General features: G+C 36.9%; 1 protein-coding gene across 2 annotated transcripts; it reads right to left on the bottom strand.

Annotated features, from left to right (window-relative positions):
- Positions 1–257: 257 nt before the first annotated feature.
- LOC135205306 (uncharacterized) lies at positions 258–16,634 on the bottom strand. Of its 2 annotated transcripts, none has more exons than XM_064235728.1 (2): positions 16,369–16,634; positions 258–12,111 (listed from the first exon to the last, which is right to left on the bottom strand). In XM_064235728.1, the coding sequence occupies exon 2, from the start codon at positions 11,404–11,406 to the stop codon at positions 4,648–4,650; it is 6,759 nt and encodes a 2,252-aa protein (XP_064091798.1). In that variant the 5' UTR covers positions 11,407–12,111; positions 16,369–16,634; the 3' UTR covers positions 258–4,647. The 2 variants fall into 2 exon arrangements, with proteins under 2 accessions (XP_064091798.1, XP_064091797.1); XM_064235727.1 differs by lacking the exon at positions 16,369–16,634 and adding an exon at positions 16,105–16,350.
- Between the last annotated feature and the right edge of the window lie 2,390 nt (positions 16,635–19,024).

A 19,024-nucleotide genomic window follows, 5' to 3' on the forward strand; every position in this document is an offset into this window, starting at 1 on the left:
GTACAAACACTAGATTTCATTAAAATAACTTTGTGGGAGGTTCTCAAAACTAGGCAGCTTTTCAATATTCAGAATGAAAATTGTAGAAAATGGCTGGTAGAGTGAATTAAATTCAGAAACTTCCAAAATCAGTGTTGAATGTTGTTACTTGGTATACATAAATAACATCACCTATTTCTTACTTGATCACTGAAATTTGAAAGAGAGCAATACATATGTAAATGACTGGGTTACATGAAAGGATATAAAACCAACAATGAGCTTTGAAAATAATTTAATCGGAGTGTAAAAAGACCCTTGCATATCAATGTAAAAAAAAAAAATTGCACAACTCTGCTTTATGACAAAAACACAAAGGGAAATGATACATTTATGGGTGAAAATACAAAATACACTCCAAGAATGACAATTTTATGCTTCTTACAAATGTATAAAAAAAATCTCCACAATTCATTGCAATGAGAGAACCACATGTACATGTTTCTAATGGGACAAAGTTTACATTTGCTTTATGACAAAAACACAAAGGAAAATGATACATTTATGGGTGAAAATACAAAATACACTCCAAGAATGACACAATTTTATGCATCTTACAAATGTATAAAAAAATCTCCACAATTCATTGCAATGAGAGAACCACGTGTAGTACTTGTTGCTAATGGGATAAAATTTACATTTATGGAATACAAAACTAGACAATATTGTGCGGATAATAATCAGTACAGTATGTACATACACTAGTTCACTCAAGTGTTCAACTGCATTCATTCAAGTAATTATCACACATACCTACTCAGAGGGGTAATGAACTACTGGTAATAGCAATACTAAAGGGTCCCCTCAACCCTTGTAAATTCATTTGATGGATTATACACAGGTAAATGTGGTTCCAAAAAAAATTACAGATTTATGGAAACTTTTCACTATACTAAATTTCAATTTTCATTTATAACAATGTTCTAGTTATTGGTTTGTAGCTAATGCATGAAACCTACCTCTCAAGTTAAGTACGTACTGTACTTGCAAACTTTTCAAAATACATACTATACGTACTAGGCAATGTTTTGTTTCTCAAAAAGTAGATACAGTATCATAATTCAAAACTAAATTACTATATGTAGTAGTATACAACAAGTATTATCCATCAAAATATATTCCTTGGCACAGTTCTGAGGTACATAAAGCTTGCTTCAAGTTATGGAGGAAGAGGAAATTTTTGTAAAGTACATGCAGCAATATTTTTGAAATTCAAATCCAAACTTCTCAACAAATCGTTGCTGTACAAGGCAACTGTTGACTGAGAAACAGGACACTCAAGAAATAGAACTGCTGATTCCTTGGCTGTTGGTTGAATTTATCATGCTGGCCTGGTGGGGCAAAACATTTCAGTGTACTCCAAGAGTGTCACCCTGATAAGGTGGTGGAGGTGGAGTTACAAAGTAAGTTCATGTGGCAATACATACTGAACCTTATTGGTCTGGAACATCTTATGGCCCAGCTAATTGCAGAAACAAGCACTGAAAAGGATTTGGCCCTGAAAACTACAAGAAGAATACTACGTATAACAACTTCTCCACGACTAACACCAGTGAGTGTTAATCCATCCTTTCTTTGGTGTTGTTCATACTGACAAAAAAATTCACTAGTTTTTCAGGTCATTACAAACTGAATTGCCAATTTTTGGCCACAGCACAAGAAAAGTACGTAATAAGAGTGTGTACAGTGCGACTGTCTTGGTTACTTTAGAAGGAAATTGTCTTGGATATTTGTATTTGTCTCACAGCATGAGAATTGTTTAGGATGAATACTAACTGGTGCACCTGTAGCATTTTCTTTAATTTCATACCAAAATATGGCAGCATATCCTAGGCAATTTCGTAGGGAAACTTTGGGTCTCTGGTTGTGTTATTGCTATAGGCATGTTAGCCCATAGGATTTATTCTTAAATAAATAAGGGACATGAACTGAAGCAGGGGAAGTGTAAAAAGATTAGATGGCAGGAATGCAAAACAATAGCTCAATACACTGACAAAATATTTATATAAAAGGTATGACTGTTAACTCCAGTCCATGAGGAAAGGCATTATTCAAGGCTTTGTAGATATATGAAGTTTCCTTTATTGCTGATTTGGATCAAATTTCAACACAGTGGTATTCCCAAACATCATGAGATCACTTCCTTTACATGGCAAGTGACAAAATCAAATGTGTTACTAATGCAATTTTGCTTCTTTTGTCTTGGTAATGATGTGTCTTGACTCTTGATCACTTGCCATTTAAAAGCAACCATGGCAGGCTGAACTGAACTTGGTCAGCTGGTGTACTTAGTACGAAACTGGTCAAAAAGATATTGGTAATCTCAAAAAGATGCCAAGTGGCTAATGCCTTCCTTTGGTTTACTGATGTTTCTTCTGTTGTGACCAATGTCTGTTGTCACAGGAATAGAATGCTGATGCTGTTTTGTCTTAATGACAAAACCAGGATGTGCAGCTGAAAAAGCATGGTGTTGTAGCCTATTACGAAGGTTCATTATCCTTAGCTGACTATTGTCTGACATTAGCTGTGCTGCTTGAAGATTCTGCTGTTGCTTGGCACATAGGCATCTTATTTCAGTGTTGTAATCTAATACCAGATGAGTTGCCGCTAGACCCTTCTAAAACTGATTGGCTCCATCCTTTGCCTTTGGCTAACCTACATTACACCCTTGTCTGTGGTTAAACTACGATAAACTGTCATTCACTGGATCAAATGCTTGCACAATTACAATATTCTTAGCAAGTTATCATCTGCTGATGAAGGGAAAATCTGTAGATACCGCTACTAATTTCCCTCATTTCTTGATCATTGGGCACCACAGCAAAGCCCTAGGTTAACTTACTTGGTTATACACCCCTACCTGGCCTTGCTACTAGGTAACTCATCTTAGTTTTCATATGATAAGTAATTGATGAAATTCGAGCTAGAGCGCCTTGCAGTTCACATGCTATCGAGGCGCACCAATTACCAATAAGTCTAATGCATCTGTGATAACCGTTATTATAAAGTATTTTAGATTGGTGGTGACAATGGTCTCACTGTCAGGTGTTATAACAAGACTGTGGCATTAACAAAGATGAACTGGTTGATGGACAACTGACTACAACTTGAACCTTAGCTGATTCTTTAGTGCTTTCTACTCTTTGGAATACACTTCCTAAATCCCACACCACTCATACTGTTCACAATTCCATATGACAATTTTAATCCACATACAAACCAAAATAAATACTTAAGTAATGATGTGATAAGTTGTCATCAAAAATCTTACCAAAAGTTCATGACAACTTTTTCCCACATTCCAAGTCAAAAGCAGTGCAAAAATATACAGGATGACAAAATACTACCGAGTTTGTACTACACCATTAATACAATGGACCAATGATGGAAGATCATTTGCTGGTGAAATTTGTTTATAAATAATAGCAAATAGTTCAATAAATCAAATAAAATCACAGCATTTATAACTGTTAACCCAACACAAGGCTAACACAACAAAAATATCACATGATCAAGTTATAATAATGCAATTTTAAAATTAAAAACTACATAACAAACTTACAGAGTGAATTAAATGAAAGACTGAGTGAAAATTCACTTAAACAAAGATAACACAAGAATGCATTACATAGTTCTGATTTTATTACAAAGAGGTTTTTAACAGAACTGCATCACATTCTAGGCTTTCATATGACTGACTAGAATGATTTTTATATGAAAAAAAGTTGTGTGTACCAGACTTTGATGAAAGGGAGTACCACAAGTACTCTTTCTACAAGGGTTACCATTTATGGGGTGACTTACGCAGTGGTATACTATTACCAATAATGAGTTCTTTATAGCATCCCTGTGGTTTCTTCCCACTTAGCTGTAAAACTTCTTTTCATATAAAAATCAAGGGAATACAAAGTTATCCTACAATATTATGCTAATTGTCAATACCTTAGCGTGTAATTTCCATCTTTGGCTGAGTTGCAAAAGCAAAATGGAAGTCATCTTGTATGTACTTTCAAGTAGATTCTATCTTTTCCACATTACTTCTTGGTAAAATTATTGTACAATATCTTCCTTTTGCATCAGTGAAATATTTTTTTCTTTTTTCTTGAGCACTGTGAGCACTAACTGGATGATGGTTGGTGATTTCCCACAGTATTTAAATCAATTCTGTTGAATTACCAAGGCTATTTTGGTTCTCTGCATATTACTGCTGTACGGCTTAACTCAAGTGTAAGGAAGATCCTTTTCATATAATCCAGTATTAGGAAAGCTCTAAAAAGTTTATCTTGTTCAATGATTAAACTGAAAGAAGATGAATCACCAAAAAAAGGCTTTCAATTCTGAAACGCTTGCATCAGTAGAAACTGACAATTTCACTGTCTGTTTTTTATGCTTATTCTTGCAGGCACATATACAGAAGACAATCTAATGAAACTGCTTGCCATGCTCTTCAACATGAACAACCATTTTTGCTTCCGCTGCTTACAACTGAAAGTGACCTACTAACTCTATGATACGTAGTACTCACTTTTCACTTGACATACTATAAGATTCTTGCCACCTACAGAGCATGAGGACAAAGAAGGATCTCTGCCTCTGATGTGGTTAGCATTAGATTTCTGACCCCTTGTCATGAAAATCATTCTTGGTGCATCTCTGCAGGTGTACTTTTACGTGCCTTAGCATATTACGGTATCTGAGGAATTTCTTGTCACACAAAGGGCATTCATATGATTTACCATTTTTATGCTCGGGCAAGAATAAATCGAAGTCGTCGTAACCTTTCAAATCCTTATTACAAGTAATGCAAGAGCAGTCTCTATCAGAATGGCAGATCTTCATGTGGCAGTCATGTACAAAAGTACTGGAAAACTCCACATCACACACTGAACACTTCAATATTCTCTTAGTTGAATGTTCTTTCACTTGAAGATTTTGCTCAGATATGGATGGAAAATTCTTCTTACATTCGGGAAGAAGTGTAGGATTCTCATTTTCAACTGATATTCTCAGTTCATCTACACATGTGTTTTTGTTTTGTGTCTCGATGTCAACAATGGTCATTTCCTTTTTATAATCAGTGATTAGATTTAGAGGCAAGGAATCTTCTTCCTTATTACAAGAAGTCTGTCTGCACTTATGACAACATAAGTCTTCTAATGTCTCACTTCTGCTGTCATTTTGAGAATACTGTGAGCTTTGGACATTTTGAGTTAGCTCATAATTCAAGTGATCGGGCATCACCTTTTTGTGGAAGAAATGCACACCACAAAATGGACATTTACAAGCTAATTTACATCTTCTAAGCCTTAAGTGTCGATACAGATTTTTCTTATAAAAGAAACCTCTCCCACACGACTGACATTTATAAGGTTTTTCCCCAAAGATTCCTAACTTATTTTCATGTGTCCAAATGGAGAAAGATGTGTCTTCTATGCAGTTTTTTTCTTTTTCAAGAAAGGTTTGGAATGATTTATCAACATTGCCTGAATTAGAGGCATTTTTCATCATGCAATCTAGCTCAACTGACAATGAATTCTGCTCATCTATATGGCTTAGTAAAAATTTACATCTATTTAACTTTTTGTGTTGAATAAGATACTTCTTTTTCAGGAAGCGTGTGCCACAATCTGCACATGTCACATTTTCATTGAGGTGTCTTTTTTTAAACAGGTATGAAGAATCCGGGCCTTTTTGTTGGTTTTGTAGACTACATTTGTCACCAGAATTCATTTCACATTCCTGGTGTTTTGGACTTATACTGTTGTCCTCTGCCTTGCAGTGAATTCCCCTGTGGTCATTCTTCAGGAGAACATGATCTCCTTGGTGGTCTAGGTTCTTCAGTACAGAACAATATTCATTGTGACTGCTGCATCCCACAAGATATCTTTCTTCATGCAAACATGTATTACAGTCACTGCTACTTTTGTTCTCCTTATCTGAAGCTTCCTTGTTTTTCTTAGTACTAGAATTATGGCTGGTTGTAAATGAATTCTCCTTCATAGATTCAGGATTATAAAACATTTTACATCTATTTAGTTTCTTGTGTTGAATTAGATATTTCTTCCTAAGAAAGCGAACCCCACAGTCTGCACAAATCACACTTTCATCTGGATGCGTGTTTTCTAGACTCTCAAACGATGTCCAACCTTTTTTACGTACGTGGCGTAGTAACTGAGGGCGTAATAACGTCATCTTACACCTATTGAGCTTGTAGTGTTTGCTGAGATTTGATTTACAAAAGAAGCGTTTCCCACAGAGTTCACAATGTAGTGATGCTTCACTCTCTTCATTTTCATCAACAGTTTTTTTCAAGCGAAGTTGTTTTAATTTACCTACATCAGTTGCAGAGGCATCGCAAGCATTCTGGGTTTCTTGCATTACAGAATCTCTAAATGTCTGTGCTCTAGCATGGTTTACCTCAACTTGATCAAAATGAACAGGTTCATGTGTAAGACACATACAAGTTTTTGGCTTGCAGTCACAACTTGTAGAATCTTTAAACTCACAGACTTGACCCTCATTACCTTTTGCCTCTAGGATGCATGTTTGATTCCTAAAACATTTTGGCTTTTTTACCTGACTATCATCACATTTTGGCTTATGTGCATGATTCTTACCACCTTTTGCCAAGCTCATTTTAATGTCAGACTCATATGCTTGACCTATATCACATTCCGGCTCATATGTTTGACTGCTAATGCCTTCTAGGTTATTTTCTTTATTCATTTGACCTTCCATTTCACATGATTGACTCACAAATCCTTTCCTTGTAATCTTACAAGTTGCTGATAAACTGTAGGTCACTTCATGGGAGGGACAAGAGGGATGAGTGGAATTTGTATCTTCTTTGTGAAGGAGTTCAGCACCTCTCTCCACTAGTGAGTGCTTCAACTTGTTGCTTTCATCCAATGGATTGACGGCATTCATTTCAACTGCTTTATTTTTATTCACATCATCACACTTCTCATGACTTCTATCCATAACCTCATCTAATAAAGTGTTATTGACTTCAGTGCTTTCTCGCTCTTCAGTATCAAATGGTCTCTTCAGTAAACCATTTCTATTTTGAAGATGTTTATATACTGAATCAGATTCATGCTGTTCATCAGTTCTGCTCCTACTTTTGCAAAATAGCACATTACTTTTTGTCTCATGACTTTCTCCTAACGAAACAGAATCACGTGTCCTACCCAAGGCATCTTGCAACTCTACTGCTTCTCCTGGCAGGGCCAAACTCTTCAGCTGATGAGTCACGTTACATCTCTTTAGTTTCTTGTGCTGCAAGTAATACTTTTTTTTCAGGTACTGCCCACCACAATCACCACAGACAATAGGTTTTTCCTGTATTATACCTCCAAATAACTGTTTAGCTCTAATAACATTTGGTTTACACCTATTCAGCCTGTAATGTTTATTTAAATTGGATGTAGACACAAAGCTCTTTCCACAGTGACGACAAGATTGTGGTATTTGTTTTTTCACTTTTTTCCCTAACTTGGCCAACGTAAGCTCTGCACTATTTATTACACTTACTGCTGACTGGGGCTTCCCTGAATTGTCAGTCAGCACTTTTAGATTTGATTCCAAACATTCTTGTAATCTATCTTCAGCCTGTTTATCAACCTTTATCGTTTCACTTCCATCCCTCCTGGAGACACCATCTTGTACATTCTGAGTTTGACCTGATGAGCCATGCTGATACTTTTCACCATTTTCTCGAATCTCAAATGAAGCACAACCTTCTTTACATACATTGTTTTTCAATATCTTACACCTATTAAGTTTGTAGTGTCTGGTGAGTTCTGATTTACAATAGAAGTCGTTCCCACAAAGTTCACAGTTTCGTGATGCTCTGCTGCCTATCTTTTCATTGGAGGATTTTTTAGAATGAATATTTTTGTGTTTACCGAGATCATATGCATTTAATTTACCAATATTCCCAGTTTTTTTGGACTCTTTGGAAGTGTCTGCTCCTGTGCAGTCAGCCATAACCTGATCACCCTGACCAGATTCATGTGTTTGATTCTTGTTAACCTTACTCCCACACAATTGATTTGTGCCATCTTTGAGCTCACACTCTTGTTTTATAACACCTTTTGGCTCATACGACTGACATGGATCACTTTCTGCCATGAGTGTTTGACTCCTATAACCTTTGGGCTCATGTCCTTGACTGGTATCAACCTTTGTCCAACTCATATTAACATTTGGTTCACGTGCTTGGTTTCTGTCATCTTTTGGCTCTTGATTCTGATCCACACCGCTTCCGAGTTCTAATGCTTGGCTCATGCAACCTTTTGGCTTATATGCTCGACTCATAACTCCTTTCTTTGTAATCTTCAAAGTTTTTGATTGGGAGGGACGAGAAGGATTATTTCCTTTGTGGATGATTTCAGCTTCTCTGCCTACTAGTGAGTGATCCAGTTTGTTGCTCATATTTGATGGATTACTGGCATTCACTTCAACTGCTTTATCTTTAGCAACATCATCACACTTAGCACAACTTTCATCCAAAACCTCATCTGGTAAAATGTTAATGACTTTAGTGGTTTCTTGCTTTTCAATAACTACTGGTGTATTCAGCATACCACATTTACCCTCCAGGTCTGTATTTAATGAATCAGACTCAAGTTGATCACCAGTGCTGCTGCTGCTACTTTTACAAGAAAATTGACGACTTTCTCTCTCAGGAGCTACTTCTGATGAAAGGCAATCAACAGAATCACTTAAGGAATCTTTCAACTCTGCTCCTTCTGAAGTGAAACAGTTCTGTCGACGTAATACATTACATCTATTTAGTTTCTTGTGCTGAACGAAATATTTCAGTTTTAGATACTGCGCCCCACAATCACCACAAACAACCCGTTCGTCCTGCATTGTGCCTTTCACTAAATGATGCTCAGATCCAACAATTTTAGGTTTGCATCTATTCAGCCTGAAATGTTTATTTAGATTGGATGTAGACACAAAGCTCTGTCCACACTGATGACATGATCGTGGTTTTCGTTTCTTCACTTTTCTCCCTGGCTTCTTCAAACTAAGCTTTGTGTTATTTATTCCTCTCAGCCTACCACTCATTACCAACTGGGGCACCCCTGAATTATCAGCTTGCAATCCCTCAACTGACAAATTACATTCTTGTACTCTATCTGCTGCAGAATTCCTCTCATTTGCTGTAACCCCTTTACAAGTTTGCAGGAATGTAGTACAGCATGAAGTTTTATTAACCTTTCTCCTTTTACGCTTGTGCACCCTGGAGACTTCATCTTGTACATTCTGAGTTTGATTTGATGGGTCACACTTACATGTAACATCATATTCTTTTTCCACTGTCCTACCAAGAGATCCCGAATTCGTTTCGTAGGCTTGATCTAGCGAAGGAGATGCAAGCACCTTGTCAGTTTCTTCTTTGATCATATCTCCTTGGATATATGGTTCATCAGACAGGATCTTACAGCGTTCTTCCTCCTGAATCTCCAAATTGGGCTCTTGGAATTCATCAACTTCTTCTTTTACTATGAATTCCAATTGTTCGTGTGACGTGGACATCAGCAGTTCTTCAGTCTCTTTCTTTATTACATCTTCCAACTGATTTGGTGTCTCATATTCTAACTCAACATTTGGCTCAAAGATGCAAAATTCACTTGCATCATTAGTTTCCTCTTTTACCTTGTTCAGTGAGACAGATTCTTCTTGAACCTTTTGACTGACCCCCTGAACATGCAGTGTATTTCGTGCAAGAAGTTTTGCCTTTTTACATCTTTTCAAGCTTTTGTGTCGTAGAAGGTACTTTCGCTTACGGAACAGAGCTCCACAGTCCATGCAGCTAACTCTTACTTTTTGAGGCTGATCAAGAGCTTCCCAATTCAGTTCGAACTTACACCTTTTTAACCTACAGTGCTTATTAAGATTTGATATTGAAGAAAACCCTCTATTGCAAAAGTGACATTTATGAAGTTTCCTGACCCCAAGCTGATCTGGAGTTTTCCTTGACTTACTCTCGAACAAACACTGATGCAGAAGATAACTTCTTCTCCTTTCAGGTGATTTATTTCTCAACACGTCATCTGACATATCTTGTGCAATGTTATTCCAATAGACGCTGTAACATTTGCTTCGCCTTATGTGTCTCACAAGATTCTTTTTGTATATATATCCTGTCTTACATATTAGGCATCTGTAAGGTTTTCCTTCCAGTGGGGATTCTTGACGTAACCTACTTTTGAACAGCTGGAGATCTACATGTCTGATCAAGCTAAGCTGAGACTTGAGATCAGTTGAATTAAGTTCACAATGTAATGTTTTTTTACCACCAATTTTCTCTACATTTACGTTCTTGTTCATAACAAATTTACTCTCTTTTTCTGGGGGCTCCTCATCTTTGGAAGGTTTATAACAAGCACTACCCTGCACACTCTGGTGCCTCTCGAGATTTTTACAATAAGAGAAGTCTCTTTCACATACAGAGCAACGATAGCTCCTCTTTTTGGTTTCAGAATCATTTTCCCTTTCTGCACTTCTACAAAGTAAAGCACTTTCACAATCTATATTTAATACCTGGTTCTCTGCTGAATCCCCAACATCTCTTTCTTCTATTCCACGGTGAGGAGACACACGTTCACAATCTGCACTCGATACCTTGTTTTTAGACACTTTACTAACTATTTCTGAGGTTTCCAGAACTATGGAAGTCTTGTAGCAGATACTACCAGGCACACTTTGGTGTCTCTCAAAAATTTTCTGATAAGTGAAGCCTTTTCCACAAACTGAGCAATGATACCTTTTTTTCTCTCTTGGAGGAGATTTTGTTTTTGTCTCATTCTTTACCACTGTTTTATACCTGTTCTGTTTCTTTTGCTTTTTCATCTTATGGTCTCCCCTTGAGTTGCACCTGTTCTTCTTCTGGTGCTGGACAAGGTATTTTTTCTTAAGAAAAGCTGCTCCACAATCAACACAAAATACACTCTTTCTACTTGGTCCTTTGAATCTATATTCAGTTTCAACTTTTTCAATCATTTTAATTTTCTTACATCTGTTTAGTTTGACGTGTTGATTGAGATACTTTTGCTTCAAAAAATGGGACCCACAATCTAAGCAGGTCACAGGTTCTTCTTTTCTTGATGCTTTCACCTGGCCTGCTTGCAAATTAGTATCATCTTGACACTCTGGATTCAGTATAATCTCACACATGTCTGTTTTAATGTTTACTGATTTATTCATTAAAGGGCCAAAGAGTCTCTCTGTAATGTTTGGATATAGTGGAATTTTGCACATAAAATATTTTCTGGGAGGCTTCACCTGGTTCTCTGCTATGGTAGGCGACATCTTTTGGCTTTGCTTCTCAATATCGAAAAAGTTCTCACACATCTTTGATTATCTGTGTTCTTATAAGTATTATGCTGGATGATTTGTGCTTTCTTCAAAATATAACAGAACTTCAAACTTTCTACACATGACACAGGCTTCCTCTCAACAGCTCAAGTCTCGTGGGTAATTTATTACTTGTAATACTGCATACATGTATCAGACATTGATTCGCAACAGGATTTCCTGAAAATAATGTTTCTCCTTATGCTCTTTTTTACTGTGAAAGGAAATATTGTCGTCTTTGCATAATTCATTCTATTAATTCATTGACAGTGTAATAAAATGCATAACTTAAACTAAAATTGAATTCATGTATGGAAGTATTTGCCGAAATATTGTTGATATGCTGTGCGTCATTGGAGCTGAAGGTATAACTGAAGCAGCAGTTACCTGATATTTTGATAGTTTTCCTGGTGTTAAGCAGATCAAGAAATACTTTCCGAATGCATCCTCATTACAATATTTAAATACTACCTCTCTTTCTCGCTCCATAATTTTCCAAACCAAAATTCCATCAACCAAGTCATCTACTGCTACCTTTCAAAACAATACATTTCTTGGTATTATAACCTTGACAGTTGGTAACATTAAGCATTACACAAAGACAGCAATCCTTTATAATGTGCTGGCATCTGAAGAAATGTATCAGGTCCACTGTCCACAATTACACACTTTGTAGTCTCCAACTCTAGCAACCCAGAATGCCTGTGAAAACAAATAAAATCACTTAAAAAGGTAATATAACAATTATAATTCAATTATTATTATATATTATAAAAAACCCAGCAGAAATTAATGTAATGAAACTTCTGAGTAACCAGTATCATAACTCAGTACAGGAAAATCTTGCGGTAACAGATCCCATACCATCTGGTTTCTCTAAATGATAGATTGTGCTTACAGTGAGGTAGGCTTGATGATTCATGAGATACAATACTATACACATTTAATGCAAGGAATTTTGAGACCTGATTGATACAACAAGGCCAAGAGGGCACGAGTGCTTTGATCAAGCTCTTGAGAGCTATATCTAAAATATTATATGTAAAACAAGTCAATAGTTGTTAATATACAATGGAAGTGGAGAGAATTGAAACTGGATGTAAGCATCAAGTTACGAGTTTTATTCTCAAGCTGACAAGAACTTTTAGATATGGCTTCATCATTATATAATGATTCACATACATATTTTCTTTTCCTTCTGTTTCTTTTCTATTGCTTTCCTAATATATTCTTAGCTTCTCAATTTCCTTCTCTGTAATAGGCTACTTTTCCCTTAGACTGATTTATTATATTTCAGTAACCACCATCAGTCTAGTTGATTGCCAAATACTATTGTTTCATTTAACTATTTTATATTTCCACTAAATTTTGGCAACTCCAGAGAACCATCATTAGATGTCCCTGATACTGCATAATTGAAAGACCTAAGTTTGTTATTCCTTTCTCAAGTTAAAGCTATTTCCTCTGTCTGCATTATTTTTTTTCCTTATATTTAGCATAAGCCCCATTTCTCTAAATATATGATGCGTTCTATTGCACAAGCACTACTCAACAGTCTAAACCTCTTCCATCTCCAACCATTTTTTTTTTTCATTATTAAGTCCATGCAAAGGGGAAAGAGCTAAGATGAAATAGCAATCCTCTGTAGCACCCTACTATTTACTAAAAATCACATGACAAAATTAATGTAAACTTTTCATATGCTTCATTATTTTTAAATGCCATTCATTTCGGCAGCACAATATATCTTAACAGAACAGGAATATTTGATCTGTGTAAATCCCACCTTTTCTAAAACCAGCTTGTTCATCTCTAAGCATATCAATTTCTTTCTCCAAACTTTTGATGGTGAGCACAAAATAAAATATTCAAATTCTAAGGAAAATGTGTCAAAGTTTTGAAAGACATGAAATTAGTGAAGTGTTAAAGCTCTGAAAAGACAGTACGTATTAAAGAAAAAACAAAATACAGGCAGTCCCTGGGTTACGATGGGGGTTCCGTTCTTGAGACGCGTTGTAAGCCGAAAATCGTCGTAAGCCGGAACATCGTCAAAAATCCTAAGAAAACTTTACTTTTAATGCTTTGGGTGCATTGAAAACTATGTAAACTGCATTCTTATGGCATTTTTCATAAAAAAAACCTTCAAATATTGATTATTTTGCATTTTTTGTGTCATATTTCATCTGCCAGATGAGCGTTGTAGGCATGGTAACCCTGGAACATGCGTCATAACCCTGGAAATAATGTCTGATGAATATAATTGAAAAGCGCCGTAACCTCGGAACTTCGTAAGCCGAGACCGTCGTAACCCGGGGCCTGCCTGTATATTCAAATTTGTGATTAGTTTAGGCTAATGAGTGATTTAAATGTGATATATCGTCTTGCCGCCAGCTTTTGATGTGATTTTGACAAATCTGACATTCACTCTCATCAGAAATGCTTGGTTAACTCATTGCAACCTGTCTTATGTATAAGGTTGTGAAATACATGGTTCCTTAATACAGCTACGATAAATCCCTCTATATTTCCATAGTTTTAATATTCCCCCCACCCCAAAACCTTGTTCTCCCACTGGGTTTCCCATTACATATTGTTAGTTATAAAGGTCCATGCAAAAGTTTAATCAAGCATTTTTGGTGAAAATGAATTGCAAACTCAAATATCAAATTTATATATACTAAAAGTATTCACTTGCATATCTTCCTCCCTTATTGTTCTCTCAGTCAGTATCCCCTAAGGACATAATGGTCAGGCCCTGGTCCTCCCAACCTAACCTGACCCTGAGACCTTAAATATTGGTTATTCAGTGTGGTTCCCCCATTGTTGTTTAACATGGTCCCTAGGATAGCCTAGTCTAAGCTAACATCTATACCCTTCAACACAGATTTAAGTATCAGTTTTATTTCTGAGTACAATATTTTTACACTGAGGCACCATTTATCCTTACAAGTTTTCTTGTTTGAATTTCACAATCTCTTATATACATAAAACCTTAGAACTTACCCATTTCAAACATGTGAGCGATGGGTGTTTTGTAATAATTTACTCTCCAAACACTGTGATGTCAAAATCTGTGAATGCTCTTCTCAAACATACCAGTTTGTTTCTCAGTCTGTATCATTTGGTGCAACTCATGAAATCAGAGGGAAACAGTGCATGGGCTAGTTAGTTCTTTTAATAAGTATAATAAAGTTTTTCTAATTCTCATGATATGTGGTGGCATCAGGACTCTTCCATAATTTTTCTTTTTCATTTGAATACACAGTAACTGTTTAGAAAAAGTTGTAAACAGCTGTTACGACTTCCTTGTTCACGAGGCTATGAAATTACGTAGCCTGTCCACATTCAGTATTATTCTGCTTTAAACCATTATTGAATTTTGATCTTGAAAGTATAATTTTCCTGTTTTAATGGGTGTTTTGAACATTTCTGACATCAGTTTTGTTAGCAAATGAGTACTACTTTTAGAGGTTTTTGGGTTGGGTGGGGAAAGCATAAAACAAGTGAAATGCAAAGACATTAATCCCTCTGCTAGTTCTCATTCTGGAATGTTTTCATACTTATGTCAAGCACTAGGGTACGGACCTGGTACCCTAGGTTATGTTAGTTAGGTGTGGTTGGTAAGGTCAAATGCTAATGAAAAATGTCAGAACCCTTATAGAAACCGACATTAAAACATAAGAAAAATATTTTATTTTACTTTCAAGTACAAAATGAAATAATAGTTTAAAGTAAAACTGTACCTATTTTCATGAAACAAATTTTTTAACAACTTGCTTTAATAATGGCATTCTAAAACTAGCGGAATATAGTTTTCCTGAGAGGTACTGTTTTTCACAATTATGATAAATTTGATGTTCACTTCTGTCATGAATGCTTAGTTAACTTGTCTAGTCAAGATCAGCACACAGATTATCAAATATTTATTGAATCATGGAAAACAATTAAAAAATGAACAGCAGTTTATCTTTACAGAAGCAGATATTGTAAACAAAAACAAAGGGAATAAAGGAGGACCATAAATAAACAAAAAAACATGTCGTAGGCGACATGGACACATAGAATTTTGAGAAAATCTTAAATCTCCGCTTCTGTAAGCGAGATAAATGGATAATTTTTTTAGATTGATCAAAAAGTGGCTGCTGAAGAGCAAGAGCCCGTGCCAGGTTCCTGCCTAGTTCCTATGAGCCCCACTCCACAAGCACAGTCGCAGGCACTACACAACTACTTGCATGAGGTGCAGAACTTTATTCCCTTTGTTTTTTACAACCTCTGCTTCTGTAAGCAGATAAACTACTCATTTTTTTTAATACACTTCTGTTTGCAGTTCTGTCAAAAGAAGAAACTGAAAACAGAAAAGAAATCTTAAACACACACAAACTAAGGGACCAGTGAATTTGGACCCTTAGACTACCTAAAGGATTACCTACATATTCAACTATTTCTGCCCTGGTGACAATCTGAAATAATAATTTGCGTCACTACGTTAAAACTGAAGTACCTCCATAACCTAACCTTACCGGGTCAAAGGGATATGAGCTAAGCTCATCTAAGCTAGAGTTTGACAGTCAGCTTACAAGCAAGATTAAAGTTTAAATCCATTAACATTAATTTTTCCGTCGAAAATCACATTAAAATAGGCCGTAATCACTATTTTTATTAATATTTACACAACAGTTGGCGATATTGACTTACGTGGGCTTTAATTTTTGACAGGTCGGGCGCACAGTTCCGACTTCGTCGAGATATAAACAAACAACAACGATCAGGTGATGATGACATCCATTGTTCTTCTTCTTCTTCTTAACTGGAGCTTAACTCGGATTTACATAATCTGGGATTGACGCACAATATGACAAAAACTGCGAGCGCAGACGCATTCAGCGAAAGGCCAAACGATCAAAAGGAGTAAGAAGAAATGTAAATAACCACAAATAACACTATCTCAATGGTGTTTACCTTTGTCTCTTTGAGAAATAAATGTCACGAGGTTCTAAGGACAGCTCCCTCGCCCGAGGCTCCCTGAGGCTGAGCCAGCGCCAGTCTGCGCTTCTCGGAACCACTCGGCCGAGGAAGGAAGCCTCAAGGGAATAAGAAATCGATACGCTGAGGATGACAGAAAGGATCCGGGTCCTCAAAAGATCAGCTCTTGGCCGTTTGTCGAACCATGTTGACATTCGTAAACTTATTAAAGTAAAGTATGAAACTTGAGTTCCAATTTCCTTATCGCACTTTCTGCAGTAGCTGTTACTGATCGTGTTCTGTTAAAAAAAAAAAAAAAAAAAAAAAAAAAAACAAGTCTCCCAGAAAGTCGTCTGAGGGCGGGCTTGGAATGGGAACGGGGGACTTTATAGGGAGGGGGTCGACGTGGGCGACTGATTCTGGTTTGGGGATGGGAAGAATGAGAGAGAGAGAGAGAGAGAGAGAGAGAGACAGAGACAGAGAGAGAGAGAGAGAGAGAGAGAGAGAGAGAGAGAGAGAGAGAGAGACGTGTAGAAAAGTCGACTGGGGGGAAAACATTGAACCAATGGCTTCTCTCTCCATCCACCAGAGTGGAAACAGTCAGTAGGCCTATCTCCCTTATAAAGAAGGCTTTGAAGAACATTCTGCACTGTTTATGTTAATACACACGTTAACAGCTATAACTTTTATTCTTATTTTTATCATTGTCATTGATTTTCAAGCTCATAGTTCTAGTATATACTCGGCATAGTTTACTGATATTTAAAAAGAAATATGTATATTATATAAATATATATATGGTTTTCTGCTCTTTCTCGAATGATGACTTCACAGAACTCCAATAATAATAAAGTGGATCTTGTCCGTCCCCGGGGTGACAGTGGGGAATCTGGGAATTCCCGATACCTCTGGAGTTTCTCCATAAAAAAAATAAAAAAAAAAAAAAAAACAAAAAAAAAAAAAAAAAAAAAAAAAAAAAAAAAAAAAAAAAAAAATCGAAAGGCTTCAGACCCTGAGATCGTCTTGAAGCCTTCGGAAGCCCTATAGAAGCCTCTGGAATTCCAAGATTTCCTGCTGTCACTCCGGGACGGACAAGACCCACTTGGAAATAATAATAATAATAATAATAATAATAATAATAATAATAATAATAATAATAATTATTATTATTATTATTATTATTATTATTATTATTATTATTATTATTATTCTTCTCTTCTTCTTCCCAGCTTTTTCCCATTTTTATATGGGGTCGCCGTTTCGGATGAGCCGTTTCCATCTATTTCTATCTTGCGCTTCTGCCTCATCAATTCCCTTCTCATGTAAATCTCCTCTCACACAGTCCTTCCATCTCTTTCTTGGTCTCCCTCTCTTTCTTCTTCCTTGCACCTCCACTCCCATAGTATGTCTCCCAGCGTGGTCCTCACTCTCCTCAACAGGTGTCCATACCATCTCAGCCTCCCCTCCTGCACTTTCTTTGATACTTCCACCACCTTAGTTGACCCCCTTATGTAGTCATTTCTGATCCTATCCACTCTTGTTACCCCAGACATCCACCTAAGCATTCTCCTTTCTGCCACATCCATCTTCTTCTGCTCTGCTTTTCTCATGCTTGCTGTTTCCGTACCATACAGCATTGCTGTTCTTACCACCGTCTTGTGAAATTTTCCTTTTAACCTAAGCGGCACTCTTTTGTCACAAAGACCTCCCGAGGCCGCTCTCCAGTTGTTCCAGCCTGCCTGTACCCGATGTTTTACTTCTTCTTCCATACTTCCTCCAGCGTTAACAAAAGATCCCAAATACTTAAAACTTATCAACTCTCCTTATTGCTCTCCACCAAGCTGAATACTTTCTCTATCATCCCCCTCAGTGGTGGTACACATATATTCTGTTCTTGGATCTACTTATTCTCATTCCTCTGTCCTCCAGTACTTGTCTCCATCTTTCCAATTTCACTTCCAGCTCTTCCCTGCTCTCTGCACACAGAGCAATATCATCCGCATACAATATGTTCCATGGTACTGTCTCCCTTACTTCCTCTATTATAACATCCATCACTATGTTAAAGATAAATGGGCTCAGAGCCGACCCCTGGTGTAATCCTACTCTCACCTCAAAACCTTCTGTCTCCCCAACACTGCTCCTCACTCTGGTAAATACATTCCGGTACATCTCTTGTATCAATCGCACATACTTCTCTGGCACCATCTTCTCCCTCAGGCTCCTCCATACCTCTTGTCTCGGGACTCTGTCATAAGCCTTTTCAAGGTCAATGAATAACCTATGTAGGTCCCTTTGTCTTTCCCCGAATTTCTCCATTATTTGCCTCAGACAAAATATACCATCTGTTGTTCCCCTTCCCTTCATAAATCCCATCTGCTCTTTACCTATTTGTACTTCTTCTCTCAGTCTAGCATCTATCATCCTTTCCAGTATCTTCAAAGTGTGGGACATCAATTTAATGCCCCTATAATTACCACACTCTTGGACATCGCCTTTCCCTTTAAAAATTGGGATCAATATACTCCCACGCCACTCATTTGGTATCTTTTCCTGTTCAAGGATCTTTATCATAAGATCGTACAGTATATCCACTCCTTCATCTCCTAATGCTTTCCATGCCTCCACCGGGATCATGTCTGGTCCGGTTGCC

This window comes from Macrobrachium nipponense, chromosome 49, assembly GCF_015104395.2.
Source record: "Macrobrachium nipponense isolate FS-2020 chromosome 49, ASM1510439v2, whole genome shotgun sequence".
NCBI lineage: Eukaryota > Metazoa > Arthropoda > Malacostraca > Decapoda > Palaemonidae > Macrobrachium > Macrobrachium nipponense.

Bases quoted from the DNA above. Each gene is read 5' to 3' on its own strand.
- LOC135205306 (XM_064235728.1), bottom strand. From the start codon at position 11,406: ATGTGTGAGAACTTTTTCGATATTGAGAAGCAAAGCCAAAAGATGTCG.